This window comes from Homarus americanus, unplaced genomic scaffold, assembly GCF_018991925.1.
Source record: "Homarus americanus isolate GMGI-L3 unplaced genomic scaffold, GMGI_Hamer_2.0 scaffold24922, whole genome shotgun sequence".
NCBI classification, from domain to species: Eukaryota; Metazoa; Arthropoda; class Malacostraca; order Decapoda; family Nephropidae; genus Homarus; species Homarus americanus.
Genome location: NW_024722610.1, coordinates 4,689,563 through 4,713,332, shown reverse-complemented (window position 1 = coordinate 4,713,332; position 23,770 = coordinate 4,689,563). Strand labels below are relative to the sequence as shown.

Here is a 23,770-nt window from a genome sequence, read left to right as displayed (position 1 = left end):
AGAAGAAGCCACGCACTGGTTTGACTGGTAGTGGATGGTGGCGGTGACGTGGTAGTGGACAGGCGGTGACAGTGGTAGGATGGTGGGTGACAGTGGTAGTGATGGTGGTGGTGACATTGGTGGGGTGACAGTGGTGGGATGGTGGTGACAGTGGTAGTGGATGGTGGGTGACAGTGGTAGTGGATGGTGGGTACTGCAGGATGGTGGTGGTGACAGTGGTAGGTGACAGTGGTAGTGGATGGTGGGTGACAGTGGTCGTGGATGGTGGGTGACAGTGGGGATGGTGGTGGTGACTGGTAGTGGATGGTGGTGGTGACAGGTAGTGGATGGTGGTGGTGACAGTGGTAGTGGATGGTGGTGGTGACTGGTAGTGGATGGTGGTGGTGACGTGGTAGTGGATGGTGGTGACAGTGGTGGATGATGGTGGCACTGGCAGAGTGGATGGTGGTGACAGTGGCAGTGGATGGGGATGGTGGCAGTGATGGTGGTGACTGGGGTGGAGGTGGGACAGTGGTAGTGGATGGCAGGTGACAGTGGTGGATGGTGGTGAGTGGTAGTGGATGGTGGCGCAAGATGGTGGTAGTGGATGCGGTGGGTGACTGGTAGTGTGGATGGTGGTGGCGACAGTGGTAGGTGATGGTGGCGGTGACAGTGGTAGTGGATGGTGGTGGGTGACAGTAGATGAGGGTGACAGTGGGTGGTGGTGGACAGTGGTGATGCAGTGGTGGTGACAGTGGCAGTGGATGGTGGTGGTGACAGGTAGTGATGGAGGTGACAGTGGTAGTGGATGGTGGTGGTGACGGTGGTGTGATGGCAGGTGATGGTAGTGGATGGTGGTGGTGACAGTGGTAGTGGATGGTGGTGGTGACTGGTAGTGATGGCGGCGGTTAAAGTGGCAGGGTGACTTTGTGGTGGTGACGCGGTAGTGGGATGGCGGTGGGCGACTGGTAGTGATGGTGACAGCGGTAGTGGATGGTGGTGACAGTGGCAGCGGATGGTGGCGGTGACAGTAGTGATGGTGGTGGTGACAGTGGTAGGGTGGATGGTGGTGGCGATGCGGTAGTGATGGCGACAGTGGTAGTGATGGCGGTGGTGACAGGTAGTGGATGGTGGTGGTGACAGTGTGATGGTGGTGACGGTAGTGATGGTGGGTGACAGTGGTAGGGATGGTGGTGATGGAAGCGATATGGATAGTGGTGGTGACAGTGGTAGTGGGATGGTGGTGGTGACAGTGGTAGTGGATGGTGGTGGTGACAGTGGAGCGTGATGGTGGAGGTGACTGGTAGTGATGGGTGGTGACAGTGGTAGTGATGTGGTGGCGACAATGGTAGTGACGGTGGTGGGCGACGGTAGTGGATGGTGGTGGTGATTGAGCGCAGTGGATTTGCGGTGACGTGGTAGTGGATGGTGGTGGTGATCGGTAGCGTGATGGTGGCGGTGACAGTGGTAGTGGATGGTGGTGGTGACAGTAGTGACGGTGGGTGATTGCGGCAGTGATGGGTGGCGGTGATGCGGTAGTGGATGGCGGTGACAGTAGTGATGCTGGCGGTGACAGTGGTAGTGATGGTGGTGGTGACAGTGGTGATGGCAGGTGACAGTGGTAGCGGATGGTGGCGGTGACAGTGGTAGTGGATGGTGGTGGCGACAGGTGGTGGATGCAGGATGGTGCGGCAGGATGCTGGTGGCGATGGTGGGGTGGCGGCGACAGTAGTGATGCAGGTGGTGATAGTGGTAGTGATGGTGGTGGTGACACGGTGGCAGTGGATGGTGGTGGTGACAGTGGTAGTGATGCAGGCGACAGTGGTAGTGGATGGTGGTGGCGACAGTGGTCGTGATTGTGGTGGTGACAGACAGTGGATGGTGGCGGTGATTATGGCAGTGTGACGGTGGTGGTGATTGTGGCAGGCGTGGTATGGGATGGCAGAGCGGTGGTGACAGGTAGTGTGGATGCAGGCGGGTGACAGTGGTGGATGGTGGTGGTGACAGTGGTAGTGGATGGTGGCGGTGACAGTGGTAGGGGATGGTGACAGTGGTAGCGTGATGGCGGTGACAGTGGTAGTGATGGTGGTGGCAAGTGGCAGTGGGATGGTAGGTGACAGTAGTGGATGTGGTGAGAGTGGTAGTGGATGGTGGTGACAGGTAGTGGATGGTGACAGTGGCATGGATGGCGGTGACAGTGGATGGTGGTGGTGACAGTGGCAGGGTGATGGTGGTGGTGACTGGTAGTGGATGGTGGCAGGGCACTGGTAGTGGATGGTGGTGGTGACAGTGGTAGTGATGGTGGTGGCGACATGGGCGTGACGGTGGCGGTGATTGAGTGAGTGGACGGCGGTGGGCGACTGGCGGCAGTGGATGGTGGCGGCGATCGGCAGGTGACGGTGGGGCGACAGTGGCAGTGGACGGCGGTGGCGATGGCGGAGTGACGGTGGAGGTGACTGGCAGCGGATGGTGGAGCAGCGGCAGTGTGATGGTGCAGGTGGCAGATGATGGTGGCGACTGGCAGTGGATGCAGCAGACAGCAGGTGATGGTGGTGGTGACAGGAGTGATGGTGGTGGTGACGGTGATGAGGCGGTGACAGATGGTGGTGGCGACAGTGGTGTGATGGTGGAGGTGACAGTGGTGAGTGATGCAGGTGGTACATCGGTAGTGATGCTGGTGGTACAGCAGCAGGGATGGTGACAGCGGTAGTGGACGGTGGCGGTGACGGAGAGGCGGTGCGGATGGCGGTAGTGGAGCGGTGGTGGCAGTGGATGGTGGTGATTATGGCAGTGACGCGGTGATGGCGGCAGGGTGACGGGTGGTGATGGCAGGATGGCGGTGACAGTGGCAGTGATGGTGGCGGTGATTGGTGCGGTAGTGGATGGGGTGGTGACAGTGGTAGTGGATGGTGGCGGTGACAGTGGTAGTGGATGGTGGCGGTGACAGTGGGTAGTGTGGATGGCGTGACAGTGGTAGTGGATGGTGGTGACAGTGGTAGTGGATGGTGGCGGTGACAGTGGTAGTGATGGTGGGTGGTGACAGTGGTAGTGGATGGTGGTGGTGACAGTGGTAGTGGGATGGTGGTGGTGACAGTGGTAGGATGGTGGTGGTGACAGTGGTAGGGATGCGGCGCACAGGCAGGGTGGTGGTGACAGTGGTAGTGGATGGTGGTGACAGGGTAGTGGATGGTGGCGGTGACAGTGGTAGTGGATGGTGGTGGCGATTGGCGGTGTGTGATGATGGCGACGGTTGACGCAGGACGATAGTGGACGGCGTGGTGGTGATGAAAGCGGTGAAGTGGATGGCATGGTGAGTGTGGATGGTGGCGATTGCGGTAGTGGATGGTGGTGGCGACAGTGGCAGTGGATGCAGGCGGTGATGGTGGTAGTGGATGGTGGTGGCGGACAGTGTGGATGGCAGGTGATGGTGGCAGGTGGGTGACAGTGGTAGGGATGGTGGTGACAGTGGTAGTGGATGGTGGTGTGACAGTGGTAGTGGGATGGTGGTGGTGACAGTGGTAGTGGATGGTGGTGGTGACAGCAGTGGATGGTGGAGGTGATGCGTAGTGGATGGTGGTGGTGACAGTGGTAGTGGATGGTAGGCGACAGTGGTAGTGATGGTGGTGGTGACTGGTAGGAGACGGTGGTGGACAGTGGTAGTGGATGAGGTGGCGACAGTGGCAGTGGATGGTGGTGGTGACAGTGACGGCATGGATTGTGGCAGTGGACGGTGGCGGACAGCGGCAGGCGTGACGGTGGATGGCGACTGGCGGGTGACGGTGGCAGCAATGGCGGTAGTGGGGCAGGCATTGGGTGATGGTGGTGGTGACAGTGGTAGTGGATGGTGGCAGACTGGCAGTGATGGTGGCGGTGACAGTGGTGTGATGGTGGCGGTGACTGGTAGTGGATGGTGGCGGTGACAGTGGTAGTGGATGCAGGCGGTGACAGTAGGTGATGGTAGGCGACAGGGATGGTGGCGGTGACAGTGGTAGTGATGGTGGTGGTGACAGTGGTAGTGGATGGTGGTGACAGTGGTAGGATGCAGGTGGTGATGGTGACAGGCGGTGACGGTAGTGATGGTGCAGGTGACAGGGGATGGTGGTGGCATTACTGGTGGGATGGTGGTGGGTGACTGGTAGTGATGGTGGTGGTGACAGTGGTAGTGATGGTGGGTGACCGGTAGTGGACGGTGGTGGCGATGGTAGCGTGATGGTGGTGGCGATGGCGGCGTGACGGCGGTGGCGACTGGTAGTGACGGTGGTGGCGACAGCGCAGTGATGGTGGTGGACAGCAGGCGATGCGGTGACTGGTAGAGTGATGGTGGAGACAGTGGTAGCGGATGGTGGTGACAGTGGTAGTGGATGGGGTGGTGACTGCGGATGGCGATGACAGTGGGATGGTGACAGGAAGTGGGGATGGCGGTGAGTGGTAGTGATGGTGGCGGTGACAGGTAGTGGATGGTGGTGGTGATTGGCAGGATGGTGGTGGTGACAGTGGATGGTGACAGCGGTAGTGGATGGTGGTGACAGTGGTAGTGGATGGTGGGTGACAGTGGTAGTGGGTGGTAGACAGTGGTAGTGGGATGGTGTGACAGTGGCAGTGGATGGTGGTGGTGACTGGCAGGATGGTGGTGGTGATGGTAGTGGATGGTGGTGGCGACTGGTAGTGCGGATGGTGGTGGCGACAGCGGTAGTGATGGTGGTGGTGACAGTGGCAGCGGATGGTGCAGGCGACTGGTGGCGTGACGGTGGTGGCGATTGCAGCGTGATGGTGGTGGACAGGTAGTGGCTGCAGGTGACCGGTGATGGCGGTGACAGTAGTGATGGTGGTGGTGACAGCGGGATGGTGGCGACAGTGGTAGTGGATGGTGGGTGACAGTAGGGTGGATGGTGGTGGTGACAGGTAGTGGGATGGTGGTGGTGACAGTGGTGGATGGTGGGTGACAGTGGGATGGTGGCGGGTGACAGTGGTAGTGGATGGTGCGGTGACGGTAGTGGATGGTGGCGACAGTGGTAGGATGGTGGTGGTGACAGGGATAGTGACAGTGGTGGTGACGGTGGTAGTGATTGCGGTGGCGATTGCGGTAGCGGATTGGGTGGTGATTGAGTGGCAGTGGATGGTGGTGGCGACTGGCAGCGTGATGGTGGCGGTGCGGCAGGATGGTGGGCGACAATGGTAGTGGATGGTGGTGACAGTGGTAGTGATGGTGGTGACAGTGGGTAGTGATGGTGGTGACAGTGGTAGTGGTGAGTGATGGTGGTGGGTGACAGGTAGTGGATGGTGGTGATGTGGTAGTGGATGGTGGTGGTGACAGTGGTAGTGGGATGGTGGTGACAGTGGTAGTGAATGGTGGTGACAGTAGTGGATGGTGGTGATGACAGTGGTAGTGTGGTGGCAGATGGTGGTGGATGGCGGTGGCGACAGTGGTAGTGTGGATGGTGGTGACATGGTGATGTACAGGGCAGGATGCAGGTGGTGACAGCGGTAGCAGACGCAGGCGGCGATTGGTGCGGCAGTGGGCGGTGGCGACGCGGCAGCGGATGGTGGCGGTGACAGGCGGTGGCGGACGCAGGCGGCGATTGGCGGCAGCGTGATGGCGGTGGCGACAAGTGGTAGCGTGGACGGCGCAGGGATTGGGCAGTGACGGTGGTGACAGCGGTAGTGATGGTGGTGGCGACAGGTAGTGATGGTGGTGACAGTGCAGATGGTGTGGTGACAGGGTAGCGGATGCAGGCGGTGATTGCAGGATGCAGGTGAATGGTGGGGGATGGTGGCGGTGACAGTGGTAGTGGATGGCAGGTGACAGCGGTAGTGATGGCGGCGTGGATTGGTGCGGTAGCGACGGTGGTGCGACAGTGGTGCAGTGACGGTGGCGGTGACAGTGGTAGTGGATGGTGGCGGTGACTGCGGCAGTGGATGGTGGCGGGTGACAGGGGCAGTGACGGTGGTGGCGACAGAGATGCGGCGGCGACAGCGGTAGTGGATGGCGGTGACGCGGCAGGGATGGTGGCGGCGACAGTGGCAGTGATGCAGGCGGTGACAGCAGGGATGCAGGTGGCGACAGTGGTAGTGGGGATGGTAGGACGGTGGTGACAGTGGTAGTGATGGTGCAGACATTGGTAGTGATGGTGGGGTGACAGTAGGATGGTGGTGGTGACAGTGGTAGTGATGGTGGTGGTGACTGGAGGGTGGGTAGTGATGGTGGTGGTGACTGCAGTGGATGGCAGGGTGACAGTGGTAGTGGATGGTGGTGGTGACAGTGGTAGTGATGGTGGAGGTGATCGGCAGTGGACGGCGGTGGCGGACAGTCGGCAGTGACGGTGGAGTGGCGACAGTGGCAGCGGACGTGGCGGCGACTGGCAGTGATGGTGGTGGCGACAGTGGCAGTGGATGGCGGTGGCGAGATGGTGGCAGTGGATGGTGGTGGTGACTGGTAGTGGATGGTGGCGACATGTGGTGACGGTGGTGGCACGGGAAGTGATTGGTGGCGGTGAGTGCAGAAGTGGCGATGGCGGTAGTGATGGTAGTGGATTGCGTGATGGTGGCAGGTGATGGGCTGGTGACAGTGGTAGCGAGATGGCAGGTGATGCGGTAGTAGCAGGTGGTGGCGACAGTGGTAGTGGGCGACAGGTGGGTGGATGGCGACGGTGGGTAGTGATGGTGGTGGTGACGGTGGATGGTGTGGTGAGTGGGTGACGGTGGTGATGGAGTGACGGTGGTGGCGATTGGGAGCAGCGGGCGCTGGTGCGGCGACTGGCGTGCAGTGTGGGCGCGATGGTAGAGTGACGGTGGTGGTGACAGTGGCAGGATGGCGGCGACAGTGATGGTGGTGGTGACTGGCAGTGGATGGTGGTGGTGACAGTGGTAGTGGATGGTGGTGGTGACAGTGGTAGTGATGGTGGTGGTGACAGTGGTAGTGGATGGTGGTGGTGACATGGTAGTGGATGGTGGTGGTGACAGTGGTAGGTGTGGATGGTGGTGGTGATGGTAGTGGATGGTGGTGGTGACAGTGGTAGGATGGTGGTGGCGATGGTAGTGTGGTGGTGACTTGGCAGGATGGTGGTGACTGGTAGTGGATGGTAGGTGACTGGTGGTGTGATGGTGTGGTGGTGACTGGCGGATGCAGTGGTGGGTGACGTGGTAGTGTGGATGGTGGTGGTGACAGTGCAGCAGTGGATGGTGGTGGTGACAGGAAGCGTGATGGTGGCGGCGAGGCAGTGGATGGTGGTGGTGATTGCGGCAGCGGATGGTGGGTGGCGACTGGCAGTGATGGTGGAGGCGACAGTGGCAGGATGTGGCGGCGATCGGTGGGTAGTGGATGGGTGGCGACAGTGGAAGTGGATGGTGCGGTGACAGCAGGTGATGGTGGCGGATGTGGTTGCGGTGGCGAGTGGTAGTGATGGTGGTGGTGACAGTGGGATGGTGGAGGTGATTGCAGTGTGATGGTGGTGTGACAGCAGGATGGTGGTGAGGTAGATGGTGGTGGTGACAGTGGCGTGGGGTGACAGTGGTAGTGGGTGGTGCGTGATGGTGGTGAGACAGTGGTAGTGGATGCGGTGGTGATCGGTGTGGATGGTAGGATGGGTAGTGATGAGTGGTGAGTGATTGGGGGTGACAGTGGCAGGGATGGCGGTGGTAAGTGGTGGCGGATGGTGGTGGTGACTGCAGTGATGGTGGTGGTGACAGTGGCAGGATGGTGGATGGTGGCAGGGTGATGGTGGTGGCACTGGTAGTGGATAGGTGGTGATGCAGTGGATGCAGGTGGCGTGGTAGTGGATGGTGGCGGTGACAGTGGTAGGATGTGATGGGTGGGGTGGTGAGTGCAGCACGGGTAGTGGGGATGGTGGGTGACAGGTAGTGTGATGGTGGTGGTGACAGTGGTGATGGTGGTGGTGACAGTGGTGAGCGGATGGTGGGTGAGAATGGTAGTGGATGGTGGTGACAGTGGTGGTGGATGGTGGTGGTGATCGGTGATGGTGGTGGTGACAGTGGTAGTGGATGGTGGTGGCGACAGTGGTAGGATGGTTGGTGACGGTAGTGGTGACGGTTGGTGGCGATTGGTGGTGGATGGTGACGGTGGTACTGGTAGGAGTTGTAGCGGTGACGTGGCAGTGATGCGGTGGTGGATGCGTGGCGTGAGGCGTGGTGACAGGTAGGTGGATGGTGGTGGTGACGCAGTGGAGGTGGATAGTGGGTGATGGTGGTGACTGGCAGTGGATGGTGGTGGCGACAGTGGTAGTGATGGTGGTGGTGACAGTGCAGGTGGATGGTGGTGGCGGACAGTGGCAGGATGGTGGTGGTGACTGTGGTAGTGATGGTGGTGTTGCGGTAGCGTGATGGTGGTGGTGACGCAGTGTAACGGTGGTGGTGACAGCAGTGGATGGTGGTGGCGACAGTGGTGGTGGATTGGTGGTGGTGGAGGACAGTGGTAGCTGATGGTGGTGGTGACAGTGGATGGTGGCGAGTGGCGGGTAAGTGAATTGTGGTGGTGGACAGCGGTAGTGGATTGGTGGTGACGGCGGTAGGGTGACGGCAGGTAGTGGCAGGTGGATGGCATGCGACTAAGTGGCAGTGGACGGCGGTGGCGACAGCGGCAGTGGACGGCAGGTGGGACAGTGGTGAGGGTGGGATTGGTGGTGACGTGGCGGTAGTGGAGTGGTGGTGGTGACAGTGGTAGTGGATGGTGGTGGTGACAGGTAGTGATGGTGGTGACTGGTGATGGTATGGTGACAGTGGTAGTGGATGGTGGCGTTGAGTGGAGGATGGTGGTGACATGGTAGTGGATGGTGGTGGTGACAGTGGTAGTGGATGGTAGGTGACAGTGGTAGTGATGGCGGGTGTGTGGTGGGTAGTGACGGTGGTGGACAGTGGTGAGTGATGGTGGTGGTGACAGTGGCAGTGGATGGTGGTGGTGAGGGCAGTGGATGGTGGTGGGTGACAGGTGGTGTGACGGATGGTGGTGGAGATTGCGGTGGTGACGGCGGTGTTGGTGAGTGGATGGTGGTGGGGCGACAGTGGCAGTGATGGTGGTGGTGACTGTTGTGATGGTGGTGGTGAGGTGGCAGTGAGAGGTGGGTAGGGTGGTGGGTGACAGTGGTAGTGATGGTGGTGACAGTGGTAGTGGTGGTGGGGTGACAGTGGGATGGTGGTGGTGACAGTGGTAGTGATGGTGGTGGTGACTGGAGGTTGGGTAGTGATGGTGGTGGTGACTGGAGTGGATGGTGGTGGTGACAGTGGTGGTGGATGGTGGTGGTGACAGTGGTAGTGATGGTGGTGGTGATTGGTAGTGGATGGTGGTGGTGGACAGGTGGTAGTGATGGTGGTGGTGACAGTGGTGAGTGGATGTGGCGGTGACTGGTAGTGATGGTGGTGGTGACAGTGGTAGTGGATGGTGGTGGTGACATGGTGGCAGTGGATGGTGGTGGTGACTGGTAGTGGTGGTGGCGACATGGTGATGGTGGTGGGTGAAGTGGATGGTGGTGGTGGTGGACAGTGGTGTATGGTGGTGGTGATGGTAGTGGATGGTGGTGGTGCAGAGTGATGGGTGGTGACAGTGGTAGTGGATGGTGGTGATGCGGTAGTGGATGGTGGTGGTGACAGTGGTAGTGGGCGACAGTGGGTGGATGGGGGACGGTGGTAGTGATGGTGGTGGTGCAGGTGGATGGTGGGTGAGGGTAGTGTGCAGGTGGTAGTGATGGTGGTGGTGGCGAGGTGGGTGGTGGTGATGGCGGCAGTGTGATGGTGGCAGTGGAAGAGTGATGGTGGTGGTGACAGTGGTAGGTGGGGTGGGATGGTGGTGGTGACTGGTAGTGGATGGTGGTGGTGACAGTGGTAGTGGATGGTGGTGGTGACAGTGGTAGTGATGGTGGCGGTGACGTGGTAGTGGATGGTGGTGGTGACAGTGGTAGTGATGGTGGTGGTGACAGTGGTAGGTGTGGATGGTGGTGGTGATGGTAGTGGATGGTGGTGGTGACAGTGGTAGTGGATGGTGGTGGTGATGGTAGTGATGGTGGTGGGACAGTGGCAGGATGGTGGTGATTGGTAGTGGATGGCAGGTGAAGGTGGTAGTGATGGTGGTGGTGACTGGTGGTGGTGGTGGTGACAGTGGTAGTGTGGATGGTGGTGGTGACAGTGGTGTGGATGGTGGTGGTGACTGGTAGTGGATGGTGGTGGTGACTGTTGCGTGGATGGTGGTGGTGACTGCGGTAGTGGATGGTGGTGGTTGACAGTGGTAGTGATGGTGCAGGTGACAGTGGTAGGATGGTGGTGGTGACAGTGGTAGTGGATGGGTGGTGACAGTGGTAGTGGATGGTGGGGTGACAGTGGTAGGATGGTGGTGGCAGTGATTGCGGTGGTGAGTGGTAGTGATGGTGGTGGTGGCAGTGGGATGGTGGTGGTGAGCAGTGGATGGTGGGTGGGTGACAGTAGGATGGTGGTGACAGTGGTAGTATGGTGGTGGTGACAGTGGTAGTGGTTGGTGACAGTTGTAGTGGGTGGTGCGTGATGAGGTGGGACAGTGGTAGTGGATGGTGGTGGTGACAGTGGTGGTGGATGGTGGTGGGTAGTGATGGTGGTGGTGGTGCAGTGGTGTGGGTGGTGACAGTGGTAGTGGATGGTGGGTGGTGTGGTGAGGTGATGGTGGTGGTGGTAGTGATGGTGGTGGGTGACAGTGGTAGGTGGTGGGTGGTGGCAGGGTGATGGTGGTGGCATGGTAGTGGATAGGTGGTGATGGAGTGGATGGTGGTGGCGTGGTAGTGGATGGTGGTGGTGACGGTGGTGGTGGATGCGGTGGCAGACAGTGGAGTGTGCAGGTGGTGGTGGGGATGGTGGTTGACGGTGGTGGATGGTGCAGGTGATAGTGGTGACGGTGGTGGTGACAGTGGTGAGTGTGATGGTGGGTGAGATTGGTAGTGGATGGTGGTGACAGTGGTGGTGATGGTGGTGGTGATGGGTGATGGTGGTGGTGACAGTGGTAGTGGATGGTGGTGGTGACAGTGGTAGGTGGTTGGTGAGGTGATGGTGGGGTGATTGGTGGTAGGTGTGGTGGATGGTAGGTGGTGGTGACAGTGGTAGTGATGGTGGTGGTGACAGTTGTGATGGTGTGGTGACAGGTAGGTGGATGGTGTGGTGGTGATGGCAGTGGTTGGTGGTGACAGTGGGTGGTGGTGGTGACAGGAGTGGATGGTGGTGGTGACAGTGGTAGTGATGGTGGTGGTGACAGTGGAGGTGGATGGTGGTGGTGACAGTGGTAGGATGGTGGTGGTGATTGTGGTAGTGGATGGTGGTGTTTGCGGTAGTGGATGGTGGTGGTGACAGTGGTAGTGGTGGTGGTGACAGTAGTGGATGGTGGTGGTGACAGTAGAGGTGGTGGATTGGTGGATGGTGGTGACAGTGGTAGTGATGGTGGTGGTGACAGTGGATGAGGGGGGTGGTGGGTAGTGGATGGTGGTGGGACAGTGGTGGTGGATTGGTATGGTGACGGTGGAGGGTGACGTAGATTGTGGTAGGTGGTGGTGGGACTAGTGACAGTGTGATGGTGGTGGTGACAGTGGTAGTGATGGTAGGTGGGACAGTGGTGATGGTGGATGGTGGTGAGTGACGGGTGGTAGTGTGGTAGTGATGGTGGTGGTGACAGTGGTAGTGGATGGTGGTGGTGCGGTGGTGGATGGTGGTGGTGACTGGTTGGATGGTGGGTGACAGTGGTAGTGGATGGTGGTGGTGACATTGGTAGTGGATGGTGGTGACTGGTAGTGATGGTGGTGGTGACAGGTGATGGTGGTGGTGTAGTGATGGTGGTGACAGTGGTAGTGGATGGTGGTGGGTGGTAGTGGATGGTGGTGGTGACAGTGGTAGTGGATGGTGGTGTGGTGAGCAGGTGGTAGTGGATGGTGGTGGTGACAGTGGTAGTGGATGGTGGTTGGTGACAGTGGCGGTGACAGTGGTGTTAGTAATAGGGTTGAAGGGTAGTGGGGAAGGGTCATAAGAAATAAGGTGGGATTAGGGGGGGTTGTAACGGGGAAGGCAGGGGGGGGGGATTGGGAAGCAGATGTCTAAAGGCTTTCTCCTTTACCTGATCATCCACCCCTCCACCCCATCCCTACACACACACCTGACCTTGGTAGGAACAAAACCATGTTTTGAAAAAATAATTATAACTTGTATTAATTGACTGTTGTCATTGTTGTGATTATTAAAATTACATTAATAATAATAATATTATTATTATCATTGTCGTCATTATGATTAATATCGGTAAGTAGCCGAGTTACCCAGCTTCGGGTTATTAATTAAACAAAATCCCTGCGTGGTATCCTAGCGCCATGGCATAGTGATGTTAAAAAACAGTCACTCACCGTCGCTCACACCACGGCCAGAGGTTGAGTCTAAACTCTTAATGTGCAGACATAAGTGTTGTGACAACCTGCCGACTTCCTAATCCTGCCATACCTTCAAAGTGCCGGGGGCACCACTTCCCTGTTTGCAGAGTTCAATTTCTTTATTTCTTTTCCACTAACTTGTTATAGCATTCAGTTTTTACAACTCTGTTCTAGTAAATATCAATAACTTCACACAAAAATATTTGTGTATCACGTACACTTACCATGACTACAGAACTGACCGTGATTTGTACCATACAGCCAGGCATGATTGCGCAATCACCATGAGTAACGACAAAATATCAGATACTCTCCATTCATCTGCGAAAGCCTAACTAACTCTTTCCTGAACACTGCTGCACAAGACACACATCAATAGAAATATTAAGTCTTTAGTTGTGAAGCTTTATAGTTATAATTATGTAAACTTCTGCCTTAGACACAATTCATTTGTCATCACCAGCTTGTAAGAATGTCGGAAGAAGATGGCTTCGACCACTTACTATCAAAGGTGGGATTCGGACGATGGCAGCTGCTAATGATCTCCACATCGTTGTTTAGTAAGTATATATCGACTTGCCCGCCATAGTTACCCACACAAACCTTGTTACCTCATATAAAACCTTTCCATTGGTCTGTTACATGTGATGTGTGCTATTCATATTACATTAGACACTTGACAACATAATGATTTGGTTTACATTTCTAATCTTGTAATTTTATTGGTCTCATTTTACAGATTAACATTTTATAATTAGCGTCATGTATGTTTACATCCTCTGTTGTTTTGTTCTTTAATTTATCATCTTTGTCATTTGTCGTAAAGGTCTTGACATGAACTGTACGGACTCTTGAATGTCCCTGAATATGTTGTGGGGTATGGGATGTTTGTGTTCACACTCAGGATGGAATGGAGAAAGGAAACTCACAATGTGCTCTCTGTATACATGTTGTATTGGATGTACAATGTAGCTTGGTGCTGGGAAGGCAGCATGGTTACAAGCGTGATGTAGAGAGAGCTGGTTGGTGAGGGTGCTCAGAGGAGGACAGCTTGTGGGTCGCCATGCTCGCCGGCAGGGCGAGGACCGCCAGGCAGCGGAGGAAGGAGGGTGTTGCTGGCTGGTTGGTGTAGGTAGAAAGAGAGAGGTCACCACGAGGTCAGGTCTTTTATAGCGGAGGTAGGCGTGGGTTGACCCAGACCACTGTGGAATTCGCGGGGTCGGCTACTCAGCGACAAACAGCGTTTGTAGGGGAGAAATTCACTACAATGTATACTCGACTGTTGTACTTTGATAGCTTTGATATAAATAAATACTGACAGCAATTTTAAAGCTATACTTCCTTTGTTGTAATGCATACTAAGGAAGGAGAGGGTGTGGGGGCGGCGCCACGAGGTCTGTGTATGTGAAGGACACAAGTGGACCATTAAATGAATCGGGCATCCAAAAGCCGCCCATCACCTATACACCTACACGACCTCCGTCCCTCGTCTTACTATGAGAATATAACCCTTACGTCATTCTATTAACATAACCTCTTTACTAAGTTGATACATCAATCGAGCTTTAGAAATACATTATATATAATATTGAAATAATCACGTTTGAGTCACACTGTAAGGAGACAAATACAAACATTGTAAAAATATTATTAAATAAGGATAACTTTACCTACCATATGAAGTCTAGTGAAGAACTATCACAAGATGAGATGTCCGGTATGTTAAGGTTCACTTATCTCTGGCATTTTTTTCAATATTGCACAAACGACCCTGTAAAAGGAAAAATAAATTGGATTAAAAAGTGTTCAAACCTTTGTTCACATTTTCTTTTCAATAATAGGGAGAATACAACACACGTTCCATCCTCTCTCGGTGTTCTGATGAAAGGAAACACATCTCTAGAACAGTTTACCGGACTTATTTCCCAGTCGTTATGTAGTTTATTTTACTTAACTAAGACACGTATGAGGGGGGGGGTGTGACGTAATACTTTTTCCAACCAGTTCTGCTCAACACAACCCCTCCGTCACACCATCATCTACTTATCTCTAAAGGACTATATATTTTTATATGACATAATACTACTACGTTCTTCCAGCCATCACGTTTACAAAGATCTTGTCACTTAGTCCTTGTCTGGATAATAATTCTCCCAGAGAAGACGAAGGAGGACAAGACCAATATTTCTTTTTTTTTTGTTTTCCCCCAATTAACAGGTTACATTAGGGCTGTCGGTCTGTTCTTTATCATCTCTATTCACTTCATTGTCCACTGCTAGTTCTATATGTAAAGCATTTCAACTGGTCAGGTTTATTAAACACAGAGCACAAGCATAAGTTTCTAGATGAGACGTAATTCTTTTTAATTTATGACACATCTGATACAAGTTAAAAAAATGATGTCCATGCCTTCCGTCCTGGGACTTACAAAGGATTAGGCTCTGAAACTGGCAAGTTGTGATATAAGTGGAGGTAAAAAGTACATATTTATACCCAAGATAAAAAGAAGGGATTGTTTTTACATAAAATGAAAATTGGGCCCAAATTTATAATGAAAAAAAAACCAGAAAGCAAATTCCTAGCCAGGACACTTGGGTGTAAGTGATACCCAGCTCACCCCTCAACTTACGATAGTTCAGCCCAGTTGAGATTTGATCATTCAAATTTCACCAATCTAGTCTCATTTAATACTTCGAATCCCAAACTAGGTTGAATCAGAAGTAGATACGTGATGATGCATACCTTCAGACACACCAGAGCGATTTACTTATCACATGTCCATCTAACAAAAACTGGATCAACTAGGGTATCTGTATATTGTACAAGAAATGACAAATATACTGCATCATTTTTCCCTGTTTATCTTGGAATACATCATCCAGTGCGGCTTGATACCCACTCTCAACTTGTCAGTCTGCCATGACGAGAGAAAATGATGGACACAATGCATTTATAAGACTCGAGTACTTGAGGACGACCTTGGCTTTGTATTTTTTAAAACAATGACATAAACATATGCGTGGACTTGGTCTTATGAGTATATAATGTTTTCTTTCATTACTATTCTGTTTCAAAAAAATTGTTGATGGGGTAGAAACCCTACCGTTTAAACAAATATCTCTCACGTATGACAAGACAGAAGTTTGAGTACAAAATGACGACTAAAGCCTCACTTTTCCCCAACAAATACACGGTGACCTCATCGTAGTGCAGATACAGGTACTGTAATTATATTTTACCTCCAGTAGGCTGCTCACAACCCTACAGGTAATGTGTACAGTACTCATTAACCTACAGTCATCCCTTGGTTATCACGCCTAATTGGGACCACGCCGAGTGCGTGATAACGAAAGTACAGAACCTATGGGATTTATTCTAATTGGTTCCAGTACTGTATACTGCCAGACTGGGAGTCACTAATACTAAGGGTAAATACTTAGCTCTAATCTTAATTTCTAAGGGTCGCTGCCACCAGACCCCCTCTGGACAGCATGTAGCTCGTTAGGTAGCGTGCAGAGTGGACTAGGCATTGGGTTAGGTTTTCCATTGACCAGATCGATAAGGGGAAAGAAGGGTGAAACCATTGTAGGTTATGTATATAAGCTACTGTGCCGAGTAGCAACCCTGTATATAAGCTACTGTGCCGAGTAGCAACCCTGTATATAAGCTACTGTGCCGAGTAGCAACCCTGTATATAAGCTACTGTGCCGAGTAGCAACCCTGTATATAAGCTACTGTGCCGAGTAGCTTATATACATAACTAACCATAACATGTCTTAATTAATTTATTCCTTATAAAGCATACTGGTAAAAAACATACAAATGAATTGGTCTTCCTCAGAAGAACAACGAAAATGTTGGTTACCCAGATGGGCACCAGACGTCTTACATTAATGGCGTGTCATCCACATACTTATTGCATAACAATCTGTGACCACCTTACCTCGGTCATTCCTTCTTACACTATCCCTTAACACATCAGACTGCTCCACCTGTATGGAATATAGCACCGTCGGTTATCATACATAGTAGCACCATCTCAACACACATGTTACACTCCATACCTGCAGGTATGGGACTCCTTGTGACTTTTAGGTATACACAACAGGCACCTCGTTCGCACACCGCCCTCGGTGGGTAAAGACGAGGGCTTCACCCAGAGACATACCAGCACTATTTCTACGCCTGGTATTATAGGTCGCTCCAAGTGACAACCGCGGAGTTTCTCACGGTCTCCTTATTTGTGACTAATCATTTGGAGTGGTGCGCTGGAAATCCACAGGTTCACAGTGGAGTGGCATCGCTGGGAGTAGTCACCACCTGTTGGGACGCTCATAGGGATAATGGCTGCCGGGCAGCAAGGCACTCCGACCGCATGGAACCTGAGGTGACGGTAGAACGGAGGGTACTCAGAAATAATGCCTGACGGGCGGTTATCACACCCCCTAACACATTACTATTACACTTATATATCAGGCAAAGCTTTAAACTGTAATAACTTCTATATAAGCCTTAATTATAGGGCGGGATATAGCCCGATAGGACACTGAGGTGACTGTAGAACGGAGGGTACTGAGGGCAGTGCCCTGCCGCTCGTCACCGCATAGGCCTACAGTTTCCAATCTTCAATTTTTACTTTTATTTCTTACGGTTCTCACCTGAACACTTTTCAGTATATTGTCACTCATGCCGTATAAACACATATTTTAATCCTAAATTCCCCTCTAAGGTAAGGTCTTGGTTTGCTAGTTCGTGGGTAAATTCATTGGGTTATAATATCAACGCGGCACACCCGAGGCGGGTACATGACGCGCCTTAAAACAAAGGCTGAATGTTCATGGCGGGGGTGTATCAACTTCACTTAAAACTGTAATGAGGGATCCTCCTCTCATACATTGCACTATTTGAACACAGACATAAGATTCTCTGATCACTGTACCTGTCGTGGGTATATGTCACGTGAGGAAACGAGGTGTATTAAGTTCATACCGACGCATACAAGATATTTCCTTTCAAGTATAGTTTCTGGGTTACTTCCAACACCTCACATAGTTCTGATATATTTATCCTTTTTCCAGATCATTGTTCTCATGTATTTTCATATGATATCTGTCGAAGTTATGTTCGCTACACGCTCACAAACGTAAATAGTGTTACCTTCAAACCCTGATCCACACTTAGTCCTACAGTACACTAGTCCGGCTCAACTGGACTTTAACATTCATCTTATGGATACCCTGAGTTCTCCTTAATGCTATGAATACATACAATTAATATGATATAACTGTACCTGGGTACAATACAACACATGGTCTAGTTGTAACGGGCCGAGTTTTCTCTTTTCAATAATTTACCATCCAGCCACTCTTTTCTGTTAGTATTCTATTTATTCATATACTTATATGTTCTGTGTAGTACTCTTTCCAATGAGTACCCAGTTCTATATACTTATCCTTCTTCAATTCTTTACATATATATATATAGATACAGACATATATATATATATATATATATATATATATATATATATATATATATATATATATATATATATATATATATATATATATATATATATATATATATATCTTATGTATTCTTGCTCATATTCTGATATGTTCTTTATCTCTATATACCTTATATTCTTATACAAGTAACTCTTATGCTTCTCTACTTATGTTTTCCAAGTCCATGTTCTTTCCTTTCTGAAGTATACTTTGTTTTATGTCTTTCTTATACATGGGTTAGTCTGGGGAACCATGTTATTCTTTGTACAACACTTTTTATACTTACAAAGGGTAGCTGCCACCACCCAGACTTTTCATTAAATAACATAGCTCATGGAAAGTTGTTGGGTAGTGTGGTAGATGTCTAGGCACGTGAGTAAGTATTATTTTCTGGGAACCAATGTTTAGAAGGAGTAGAGTGGTGATACTCAGATTACTAATTCAATATTTATTAACACAGTGAGTGGAGAAGATGCATCTTAAATTCACTCAGGCTAAACAGAACTGCAATTAACTTATTAAATCATCAAACACTTCAAGAGCTTATTACCTCATTCAACACCTCCACATACTCATTACTTTATGAGACAATTGGGATATCATTACCTTGATACATGAGATTCCGTATTATTATTCACAAGCCATCACTGGACCCTCAGGTCTTACTTTAACAAGTAACAAATTACCTCTCCACTTCTTGATTAGAGCATGATACTCTCAGGTTATTCTTTCATGGGTACTAGAGATGAATACATAACACACTGGACTAACTCCACAATTATAGTAACATACGATACCTCCTGTTAGTGTGCAAGGAACAACCTGGTACCTTGAACTCTCATTCAGTGGTTCAATACTTAACCTGGGATGACTATATTTCTGCTAGTCATCCCTAAGCATGGATATTAATACGGCTCCATACATATAACCAAGAACATTGGGTAGACCATGATCATATGACGGAGTCAGTGGGCCAGAGTTGTTTACAGGCTCGCTCGCTAGCTCGGAGCGCCTGGCCCGGGAAAAGTTGACTGTGGCGGTGGGCCGTGGCGTCTGCCAAGGAATCTCGCCCTGGGATTCTAATCTCGCCACCTTAAAGACGTTTTTCGAGAGACATCGTGCCCATAGGCGGCTCCCAAACCTCAGGAGTGTTGCTAACCCCCACAACAGCGTCTGGAGACGTGGAGAAGAAATCACAGGAGTGAATATTTAACTTCACTATACAAAACATACGTCTGGCACCGGTTCAGACGATAGCTAGCCCTCTACTTTACTTGACTCACTTGGCACTGAAGGTACTATGTTAAAACATGAACACTGATATTCACAAAAAATGACTAAGTTAAACTGAGTTAATATGGCGGCGTGGAACACACGTGAACATACCTGGAGACGTGGAGAAGAAATCACAGAAGGAGTGATTTCCCTTCGCGCGCCTGCATATATACGGGCCTGAGGGCATATTCCTACTAGAAAGATAAATTTCACTAACAATAGACCCTCTATTCACAGTAGTCGTTGGACACCTAGCTGTGACCGTCAGTGTCACAGATCAGGCTAATTTTCTACATCTATATTTATGATTTAATCAGAGGTTGAGTTTGTCAGTAAAGAGGTGAATTGAAGTTATATATGCGTTCGCAACTCTATTGGCCTGACCGCAAACCACATCCCCGGTCAAACGGCCGTTAAATCTGGGAGAATTTTGAGTTTGACAGGAACTGTTCAGAAGATGAATGACTTTCTTAAATAGACAACTGACACTAACTAAACTATGAACATCAGATTCTCTGATGTCGGGGCAACAAAACAATATAACTTCAGTAGCGATCAGAAACCCATGGATTGGATATCCCCACGGACGACCTAAAATACGCCACTCTAACTGGCAAACTCAACATTCGCCTACTTGACACGTCTTACTACCAATAAGGACAGTTGAAGCGTTCAACACCACTCACAATGGATCTTGAATGTTCCAACTGTAAACAGACATATCTAAGTTGACTCAAAACAAAGGTGTTCTCTCTCACATTCAAATACATTATATAGAGAGGTTGGTTTCAGTAAGTCAGAGAAAATGGGATAACGGAGGACTGAGGCGTCTTGAAGTGACGAGAAAACGGACTCCTCAGATGGAGGACTCAAAATAAAAGCAGAGGACATGTTTTGTGGGCTATTGAGCGTAATATGAATCATTTGATTTTGGCGTTAACTGACGTGTACGACCGTGGTCGTTACATAGTAACATTGAGTAGGTGAGTTATCCTTTATCAATGTTTCCCGTTTTCTGAGGTTCTACAAGCTCGGTGGATTTGAATATTATATAGCGTAATATGAATTAAATGGGGTTTTTAGGAATGACAATGATGTGCGCAGTACACCAGGCACCCAAGACCCAACCCCAACTTTCCCATTTTACAACCATTTAGACCCACTAAATATATATATATATATATATATATATATATATATATATATATATATATATATATATATATATATATATATATATATATATATATATATATACAGTAGTTATGGTAAATATCAGAAACACACATAGGCATGGCTAGGTTTATTACAAAGTGATGAAAAGGGTATGCTCAATACTGTAATTCACAAAACATGTAACTATGCTTTCTTTATTTGAGTCCCCCATCACAAGAGTCCATTTTCTCTCGCTTCAGGAAGCCTGAGTCCTCCGTTTTCTCTCAATCTTAGAGTGCACCAAAGACTTCGTTATTCCTTAGTAATGACACAGAATTTGAAATTGCAACCCCAATTGCAACTGGAGTTGCAATTGTTGAGGCAACTACATATGTCTGATTACAGCAAATGTGTTATTGTCAATTTGTAGGTGAAAGATTTTATCCTCAATAGATGGAGGCAAATGCGTGATAACCAGATTCTCGCCCTGAAAAATGCGCTATAACAGCAGGTGTGCAGATTTTGATGGAGGCGTGATAACGAAAATCGCAATAACCATGTGCGCTATAACCAAGGGATGACTGTATAGTGAAGAACTCCTATGTGGGGTCCCATATAGTACTGAAGAGTGGCATTTTGATATCAATAAGTTAGTCTTAACTATCAATGTGTCTTGTCTTCAACAGTGACGATGGTGTTGCCAATTCACATGGTTGGCTCACCTCTAATCAGTGCTCCCGTGTCTTTCCGCTGCTTCGCTGATGCTACGTCTGATGATGGGTTTCAACCATCATTTGAAAGGTAATCCCTAATATTTTATTCATTGCAAATATTACACTTAGTACTTCTTAAAACTGAAGGAAATTTGGCACATAATTCACTTGTCTGATTTTTCTTGAACAAATTGTTGATTTCTTTTTGTGTATCAGGGTCAACAGTTCATCCAGCAACAGCAGTGATTACTACAACAGTATCTGCCTGAACCACACCATCCCAGTCACTGTTGCTACACTGGAGGCCACCACCAACTCTAACAGCTCAACCCGCCGTAGAACCAACCTGCCTTCCTGCCCCTTTATTAAATATGACAGCTCCATCTTTACCTCAACCGTTATTTCTGAGGTTTGTCACCATCAGTGATGCACTACAGTCGTAACTTAATGAATACGTTGTAAAGGTCATCAACATTATCCGTGATACAGGTCTAGCCCATAACGTTAACAGTTTGTTTAGGGCGAGGGAAAAGTGTTGAACTGTTGATGAAATGCATTACTTAATGCTTTTAATCTAAACAAGTTAATACACTAGCCATCAACAATTAAAATTAAGATACATCTCTGGTTAAATATGTATCATTATGATTTAGTAATTCAGCATATGAAGACCATAATTTGTGTTTCCTCCCTCAGTATGACCTGGTGTGTGAGAGAATGTCTTTACAGCCTTATTACCAGATGGTGTTCAATATTGGAGGAATATTGGGCAGTTTTATCGGTGGCCACATTGGAGACAGGTGAAGTACTGACAACTCTCTTTATCTCATGCAATTGTTCCTCACATGTATGAAATGCTTTAGTCTGTCTTCATAGGTGATATTTACATTGATTTCTGGGCATTTAGCTGATTTGGTAAAAAAAAAAATGGTGTTTGTCAACCCTGTTAAAACATTAAATACATTGGGCCTTAAAATTTTAAATCACCCTTACATTCATTTTCTCAGTAATATACTCTCTTTTTGCTTTAAACACGTTAGTTTTCAATTTCCAGAGAAAAGGCATTTTGTTCAAAATTCATAAGAAGATCCTCTCTTACATGCTGTTCATGGATTTGGGTTCAACATTTTTTAATTCAACTCATTAGTGCTAATTAATGAGCATTACAATAATTTAATACATTTGTACAGAGTATTCAAAACCCAGGTTGGTCGATTTAAACCAATGGTTTAAACCAAATGGTTTAAAACAAAAACAAAAACATTTACTCTATGCCATTTTTGTTGTTTGTAAAAAGTTTTTGGTGATTTTAATTACTTACAGATGGTTTTAATGATTTATAGTAGATTTGGAAAAGGTTTATGATAGGGTGAACAGAAAAGCATTGTGGGGGGTATTACAAGTGTATGGGGTGGGAGGAAGGCTATTAAATGCAGTACAGTGATCCCTCGGTTAACGAAATTTCGGTTAACAAACTGCCTTCCATAAGGATCTTCAATTCGGTTAACGAACAAAAATTCAGTTAACGAACTTCTTACGAACCGACCTCAACATGTTTTCGCTTGCACTGACCGGGCAACCAGCTTTAGTATCAGTCCGCCAATACATTAATCGGTTCTAGGGCTTAATTTCCTTACTATTTTAATAAATATCAAGAAGTTTATACTATTCAATAATTTTAAAAGTTTAATATTCAATTTTTTAGTCATTTTAACAATTATTGAACATAATTGAAGGTAAAGTGACTAGTTTAATGCACGGCATCCAGCCTCTTAACACAGCAAACAGGAGTTAGTCTCTCTCTGTTTTCACTGGAGGTAACATCTTGCTTGAGACTCTCTTCAATTAAACGCTTTTTTCTGTGTTTCCAAGCAAATTATTGGTCATTTTGAAATTTATTTTACATATTGACAATATATAGCGCAGTGTTATTTTAAAGAAAATATTCTTTATTTACAGCTAGTTTAACTTTGAAAAACACGTGTTGACATTGTTTGAATCCAGCATGGGGCCTAAAAGATCAAGAAAATCTATTTCAATCCAAACCAAGCAGGAAATCATAAAAAAACATGAACAAGGCATTAAATCAAATGTGCTTAGCAAAGAATATAGCATGTCGGCATCAACTGTGTCGACAATTCTTGCACAGAAAGACAAATTTAAAGAAGTGAAAGTGAGAGACAAATCTACAAGTGTTTAAAAGTAGATCCCTAATTGCAGCCAGGGAGATTTATGAACATTTAAAGGCAGATCAACCTAGTTCTTCAGGCACAGAATTTGAAGATTTTCGGACCAGCAAAGGCTGGTTCGAAAAATTTAAGAAAAGAAGTGACATTTTAAGTGTTGTTAGGCATGGTGAAGCTGCTAGTGCTGATAAAGAAGGGGCAGCAAAGTTTTTAGTTGAATTTAAAAAAACTGATGGAAGAAGAAAATTATTTTCCACAGCAAGTGTTCAATGTGGACGAAACTGGGCTGTTCTGGAAAAAGATCCCCAAAAGAACATTCATCACCAAAGATGAAGCTTCTTTACCTGGGCATAAACCCATGAAAGACCGTCTCACTCTATTGCTTGGTGCCAATGCTTCAGGGGATTTCTGACTGAAGCCTATGCTTGTCTACCACTCAGAAAACCCCAGGGTGTTCAAGCAGCAGAAAGTGGTAAGAACAAAGCTTGGAGTTTATTGGAAGTCCAACCGTAAGGCATGGGTGACAAGACAGCTCTTTAATGAATGGGCTGTTGATGTGTTTTGCCCTTCTGTCAAGA

At 49.2% G+C, this 23,770-nt stretch overlaps 1 protein-coding gene across 2 annotated transcripts in view; it reads left to right on the top strand.

The window, feature by feature from the left end:
• The window catches only part of LOC121862916 (solute carrier family 22 member 6-A-like), a 94,163-nt gene that overhangs the window by 51,818 nt on the left and 18,575 nt on the right, over window positions 1-23,770 (top strand). For both annotated transcript variants that reach the window (XM_042361331.1, XM_042361329.1), the window contains exons 2-5: window positions 12,820-12,916; window positions 20,980-21,094; window positions 21,223-21,415; window positions 21,703-21,806. In XM_042361331.1, coding sequence (XP_042217265.1) covers window positions 12,829-12,916; window positions 20,980-21,094; window positions 21,223-21,415; window positions 21,703-21,806 — 500 coding nt within the window. In that variant the 5' untranslated portion in view covers window positions 12,820-12,828. The remainder of the gene's footprint in view (window positions 1-12,819; window positions 12,917-20,979; window positions 21,095-21,222; window positions 21,416-21,702; window positions 21,807-23,770) is intronic.